General features: G+C 35.8%; 1 protein-coding gene across 1 annotated transcript; it reads right to left on the bottom strand.

Moving 5' to 3' along the window:
* Positions 1-1,513: 1,513 nt before the first annotated feature.
* Positions 1,514-5,108, bottom strand: LOC129576896 (complement C1r subcomponent-like). The gene is made up of 8 exons (XM_055462986.1): positions 4,723-5,108; positions 4,556-4,581; positions 4,204-4,460; positions 3,813-3,942; positions 3,020-3,591; positions 2,560-2,912; positions 2,245-2,449; positions 1,514-1,992 (listed from the first exon to the last, which is right to left on the bottom strand). The coding sequence occupies exons 2-8, from the start codon at positions 4,575-4,577 to the stop codon at positions 1,816-1,818; spliced, it is 1,716 nt and encodes a 571-aa protein (XP_055318961.1). The 5' UTR covers positions 4,578-4,581; positions 4,723-5,108; the 3' UTR covers positions 1,514-1,815.
* Positions 5,109-6,810: the final 1,702 nt, after the last annotated feature.

Raw genomic sequence — 6,810 nt, 5'->3', positions numbered from 1 at the left:
GCATGCGGTGTAAAAGATACACTAAAAGAAATATTTGACCTGCCACAAAACGGATCACATTTCATTCACATATTTTCCCAAGTTGAAAACGGCCAAAATGCATTTGCTCTGTATCTGCTTTGGAATGCATTCGCGCCATTTCGTTTCGATTTCATGCGAATATCCGAAGTCCGCGACTGCACTCACAAATGCCACAGGCATTCGGTGTCTTTTTTTGTCTACTCTCTTTCGACGGGAACAAGTAATAAAATGAGAATGCGATTAAGTGTGATTAACAAATTAATTTCGATTCAAATCACATTTTTGTCACCGGTGATTCATTTATTCGTTGGGCTCATTGTTTAAGATTGAAATGGATCGATTCGAACACTTTTTCTCCATTCTTCTCTCTCTCTCGCTCTCTCTCTCTCTAGCTCTCTCTCTCTCGCTCTCTCTCTCTCGCTCTCTCTCTCTCGCTCTCTGCTTGCCGTTGTTTCTTTTCCTTTCTTTTCGTTTCCTTTGCACATCTTTTTTCGTTTTTAGCTTGTTTGTCAGTAATAATTTGTCTTGTCTTCCCCGTTGATTTTTTTTCTTTTTCGTCGTCTGCTTTCCTCTGTTGATGTGTAATTCAAACGTATGACATGTGCTTGGTTGCGCCCAGGGTCTCAACCTTCGGCCATGCAATCCGAAAAATGATGAGGAAAATTTTATTGGATTCCGTTTGGATATTCTCTCAGCGCGCACCAAAGAAGCGGCACTGATTGATTGGTTGGTGTATGTGTGATATATTCACGTCATGTTATACACGTAAACGCGTACGTCCGCTTTCGTTGTTGTTGACTGTTCGGTTTTTTCACTCTTCTCTGCTTTCTTTCTCTCTCTCTCTCCCCGCTTATTTCGTATTTTACACTTCTACAAAGTCTAAAAGGTTGTCCTTAGATCTAGATCCCTTTTTTCTCTTTCTGTTGTCAATGAACAATTGTCACCTTCTTTTTTTTAGTGTCTGTCGATTTGTCACATTTGTGTAATGACAATAACAATCGATTCGGCCGATTTCTCGTCGACTTGATTTGCTTTAAATCGAAAGTCAATAACACCATTCATTTTGTTCCTCTCTCTTCTTCTTGATCATTTTGTGAATGAACCGAACAAATACACCCAATGCAACCAACCAACTACCGTCGAACACACAACCATCGATTTGACTTGGATGGCAACAATCACGTGAGTGATAATGATGAAGAGACGTAGCCCAAAAATTTCATTCACATGAATGAAATATTAAATGAATGAGTTTAGAATAATTGATGGAAAATAAAATCACGAGCCCATTTTACCGGATGTTTCGTAGACGTAATAATCATATTGTCCATTGGACTCTCATTCGCAGATATCAACTTGTTTGTGTGTGTTTTTGTTTTGTTTTTGTTTTTCATTCCATTTGAATGCAAACTAAAACATTTCAAGATGAAAAACGTTAACTTCAATTCATTGGTGATGAAGAAGCATAAAATTAAAATGAAAATCCTTGAAGTTTTGTTATCATTGACAAAAAAAAAATAAACAACATGTAATTTTATTGTTTTTGAGTTTCTAATCAAAAATTATTATAATTCTAAAAATCAAAATAAACATGAAAAAACCTAATTTTTTTTTCGTAGAATAATTTTGTTTCGATCGGCCACTTTTTAATATGTTGGCAGTTATATCTGTTATGTTAAATCAATTGAAAACTTCCTTCGGTTTTGCTAACCTTCGTTGGGCAAAGTTGATTCAACCTCCAGTTTAAAAATGAAAAAAAAGCGGTGGTTTTTCTTAAGCACTAAGTAAATACAATTAAATTACGCAGAATGGTTCATTCGTTGTTCGCAGTATCCATGGGATGTACGATGAAATTCGGACGGCAACTCGCGGTTGACGCGTACCACAGCCCACTCCATAGCTTGGCATTCCGACAAGCACCAAACGACCCGTAACCGTATCAACATGACACAATCCAGCTCCATCATCACCCTGATGACACATGAAATGTTATTGAATTTTTGTTTTGAAAAACCAAGTGAACCCAATCCAAAATTGGAAATTTTCTGTTAAAAATGACTTAATCTAAAAATGCTCTACAACCCTTGCTTAATTCCATTGGAACTAAATGAAATTGACATAAATGTATTTTGCAGAGATTTTTGAACTAAAATCAGATTTTGATTTTTAAGAACAAGAAAATTGAAAGTCCAATACAAATAAAGAAGAAATGCGATAACTCACATTGCAGGTATCTTTTTGTGGTGTGAGAAGGCACATTTGTGAGGCAGTTATTCGATATGGATAGTTATCGTTGCACTGTTCATTTGTTATAACATTCAATGTGACTGCTTGCAAACGTGACGATGATGGACCAGTGTTCCTTACTTCACCCCAACCGGCCACTTCAACCGGCGAAAAAGCGTAATTCTGTTCGGATAATCTCTCGCTATATTGAGGAAATTTTGGATAAAGATTGAAAGTGATTTTAATAAAATCGAAATGAAGCTATTCCAACTGAAATTGCAAGTGAAAAATCGTTTTTGATCGCGCTCTCACCTGATTGGCAAGCATACTGGCGCCACAGCTGGATTAAATTGAATGGGACCCGTTTTGGCAATGGCAATATCATTGAGCATCGACAGAGTGTCATAATCTGGATGCACAACTGAACCAAATAGACGATACGTTGCCGCATACCGTGATTCAGTTGGTCGGGAGGTATCTGTTGTGCCAACAATGACTCCAACTGTGTTTATTGTGCGATTATGTAGACAATGTGCAACCGTTACAATAAAATTTGGACTGATGATTGTACAATCGCAAAAAACGGTTTTTGTATTCAAATCGATCAATCCACAAGCGAACGGCATTTGTTCAATATCAATACTTTCACCGTTCAAAATGCGAGGCTATTTGTACATCGACCATATTATGTAAATTGAAAAGAATGAACATAAAAGCGGTTAAAATAATGAAAAAAAAAGCAGAAAATAATATAAAAAAGAAAAATACATACCCTTTTTCGTAGACCACATGGGCATTGACCTTGGTCTTGGGGCCCCATCGGCTGATACACCTGTTGAGTGGGCGTGTATGTAGGGTAAACTTGCTTTTGTTGCCCAACTGGATAGATGTTTTGCTGGTAACCTGTTTGATATGCGGTCTGATAACCACTCTGATACCCACTTTGATAGCCATTGTACGCGGGTTGATAGTTTGGTTGAGACTGATAATTTGGTTGAACCTGATAAGCAGGCCGATAGACTGGTCGGTAAATTTGATTTTGATAGGCCGGTTGATAGGAGGGTTGGTAAGCAGGTCGCCCTTGCTCTTGAAATCTTCCTCTGTAGTACGATGGCTGAAAACCTTGTTCATATCGCACATTTTGTTGATCATAACTGGTCTGGTACGTTGGTGGATAGTTTTGTTGCTGTGATACAGCTGGCACATAGTTACCGCGAATGGGAAATGATGGCCCTTGGATATATTGATTTGGTGACATTGGTTGAGCAGCGGGTAATGCGCTCTTTTGTGCATAGATTTGGCAGAAGAAGCTCCCACCAGTCGAATTTGGAAAAGTTCGAAGTGCTTTATATTTGATAAAATAAATAGTATTTTGGAAATTATCGAAGCAAATTGAAAAACGGATTGTTTTAATGGCACTGAATATGAACAAAAGTGTTTTTCGAATTCATTATTATATATTGGAATCTTCTTTGCATGAAAAAATCTTAAACTTTTGAAGGAAAAATCTCTTTAAGTCAAAGAAGAAATTTATGCAAAAAGAATTCAATTCAACTCTCACATACCCATAACCAGAGCATTTGATCTTGTTTCCATGACAAAAGGTTGCGTGCAATATCGCATGGCATCGTTCAATTCTTGACAACCTTGATAAGAAACCTCAAGTCTATCAGTGCGCTCGTCACACGTTCCATACTATGAAGAAATCATTTTTTTTTTTTTTCGAAATTAATTTCCAAAAATATAAATCTTTGAAATGATAATGATTGAAATAATTCCAAAACTTTACTTTAAGAATTTGTCAAGAATTTGTTTTTCATTCGTCAAATAATTTCTCATTATCTCTACTCTTCATATCTACTTGATGAATTTATTTAAACAAACTTACAATTTTAAAAACAAACAATTTTACCAGATCGTTTTTTTCTCATCGCAAAAGAAATGGTGAATAATTACCGTTGGTATTTTCATTTCGGTACATTTAATCACGATATTTGTACCATATGGTGCGCATCCCGACCATCGGCAATTCGTTCCGGGTGGATATTTTTCGGGGAAATATGGCGAGAAAACGTCATAGACTCGTCCCAGCTCAATCGATTCGTAAAAGTCACATCCATTAAAAATATTATTATTTGGGATATATGTACCACTTGGAATATACTGATAATTCTGGCCCATAACGCAGAATGTAATCGTCAGTAGAATGAAAACTGGATAATAAAATGTGTTTACATAACAAAACAAGATTAATAAATTCGGTAATCAAAAACAAACAAAATAAATAATCCATAAATCAAACACGTACTTTGTCTCACTGAACCGGCCATTGCACTTAGAATAAGAAAAATTGTGAGAAAAAAACGCACAAATAAATTTAAATGTATTCGAATTTATAGTTTACAACACCGTAAATTTTTTTTTATCACTATCCAAAACTATTATTGACATCCACGAAAAAAAAAACACACATACACTTTGTGAGCACTTGAAATCGAATAATTCGAAAATCGCTGTGCGTCTCAGCCAATATTGCAGCACATACTGACAGAATTTCGGCTTGTGCCGATTTTCTTATTGGAACGGCGGTTTTTGTTTAATTCTTCCCGAGCGATTTTTTTTTTTCGTGTGTTCTCATTCAATTGTCTCGTACATCTTTTTCATTATTCACTTTGAAAAAAAAAAAAAATAATAATTACGAAACCGAATTTTTCTGTCGAATTCATTATAGACGCGAGCGCGCACGCACGCGCTCGTCAGTCAATATTAGTGGATAGAGAGAAAAAAAAAAAAATATGTGTGTCATCCCGAAACACATCGGATCCAGAACACTGCCCAAATATACGGCTGCGTAAGACCAACCAAATTGCATGATATGTTGAATCATTGTCGCAAAATATTTAATATGAGTTTGTCAAGCGGAAAGTAATTTCAAAGACGTTGTGTGTATGTTTTATCAACGTATTTGCGCGGATTTCAAGCGAATTTTCATGACAACGAAGGAAAAAAAAATTGAAACAGCATCAGTAGCGGCAGTAGCAACAATAACAAAATAACATTCGACTCAGACGAATCTTGCATGAGTCGACTTTGTGTGAGTGTTCTGCTGTTGTGTTTTTTTTTCACATTGAAACAAAAAGCCGTTTACTTATTATACTTATCGTTTGTCACATTGAAAACAAGTGAGTCTGTTTTCAATTTATTCTCTTATCATTATGTTCTACCGAATATATTGCCAATTCCAGGCCAAAACTATTCAATTGTATTTTATTCTACTCATTCTCTCATACCTTTATTAATTGTATTCAACTTCCATCTATCTACCTTATAAACAATTTTGCGAATGATTCAAACAGCATTCCACTTGTGCTTCGTTCTTATTTAAATATCATCGCTATTTTTATTATATTCGTATTAAACTTGGTTGGTTCGCTATGTTTTTCTTTCTTTCCATCTTTCGCTCGATAAAAGTCTACAACCTTTACTTAAGTTATTCACATTGCGCCTTCCATACAATACACACGTGGAATAGAGAGAAAAAAAGGCGCACCTGATGATTTGTGTGCGTCACTAAAACTGTAACAATAGCCTAAAGTATTTCAAATACAAATTCAAGTGGTGCTGCTGCTGTTTTTTTTTGTTTGATCGATTTAAATTTAGTAATTCAGTCATACGGTGTTTTTTTTCTTCTTCTTTCTTCTCAGTAAGTTCGCCTCTTTTTTGTCATGTTAATTACACGCATTTTTAATGTACCCCATTTACTGTGATGTGTTTTTTTTAGCCATTCATTGTAGACGCTGTGTGACACATAACTTGGAATAGTTGGACTAAAAGTCTTCACGTCGTGTTGCTGTTTTTTTTTGTCTCTCATTTTCTTCGGTACGGTTTGTCTCAAATTGAGACTCTCAATCGCTCAAAACCAATTGAACAGCAACAATAACGAGTAAAACACGTTTGTTTTGTTGTCACAATAGTCGGTGTAAACGGTATGCGCTCGTAAGTGCGTGCGCACACGCACCCGCACCAACCAACAACTGAAATTAGACCAGTGTTTGGATTGCTGTGCAAATAGGCGCTCGCGCTCTCATTGTATTGAATGATTGCTCATTTTACTGCTAAATTCACACCGAAACCGCTCGATTACTTGAATCGGTGAAATATATGCGCAAATCGTTCGCGTTAAACATACTCGGCCTCAGTTCAATGCTGAAAGCATTTTTTCATCTCTTGGATTTCACAATGCAATCAACGTACGGCTTCATTTACACATAAATCAGTCGATTTATTTGAAACTATTCGATGGGAAAGATTTCACTTGTTTGTGCAGAAAATTTAATGGAAATAGTTTTAGTTGTGAAAATCATTTTTATTTGCAGTAACCAACCATTGTGCGCTTTGATCAAACAATTTTATTTGCATGTGTCAAATGATCACAATTCAGATTCAAACGCAACAGATTCAATTCATATCTCTTGGTTATTTTTTTTTCAGTTTTCATAAAAAAAGAGTAAATAAATTCTGCATTTAATAATAACATTTCTATTACCAACTCTTCTCGGAAAT

The sequence above is a fragment of the Sitodiplosis mosellana genome, unplaced genomic scaffold, assembly GCF_009176505.1.
Source record: "Sitodiplosis mosellana isolate CC-2019 unplaced genomic scaffold, AAFC_SMos_1.0 Smas_scaffold_6191, whole genome shotgun sequence".
Lineage (NCBI taxonomy): Eukaryota > Metazoa > Arthropoda > Insecta > Diptera > Cecidomyiidae > Sitodiplosis > Sitodiplosis mosellana.
This window is presented reverse-complemented; position numbering and strand designations above follow the sequence as displayed.

Excerpts from the sequence above, each read along its gene's own strand:
- LOC129576896 (XM_055462986.1), bottom strand. The coding sequence starts at position 4,577 with ATGGCCGGTTCAGTGAGACAAA. Across the intron at positions 4,461-4,555 it reads GGCCGGTTCAGTGAGACAAA|TTTTCATTCTACTGACGATT; the intron begins GTACGTGTTTGA and ends TTTATTATCCAG. Across the intron at positions 3,592-3,812 it reads ATCAAATGCTCTGGTTATGG|CACTTCGAACTTTTCCAAAT; the intron begins GTATGTGAGAGT and ends TCAAATATAAAG.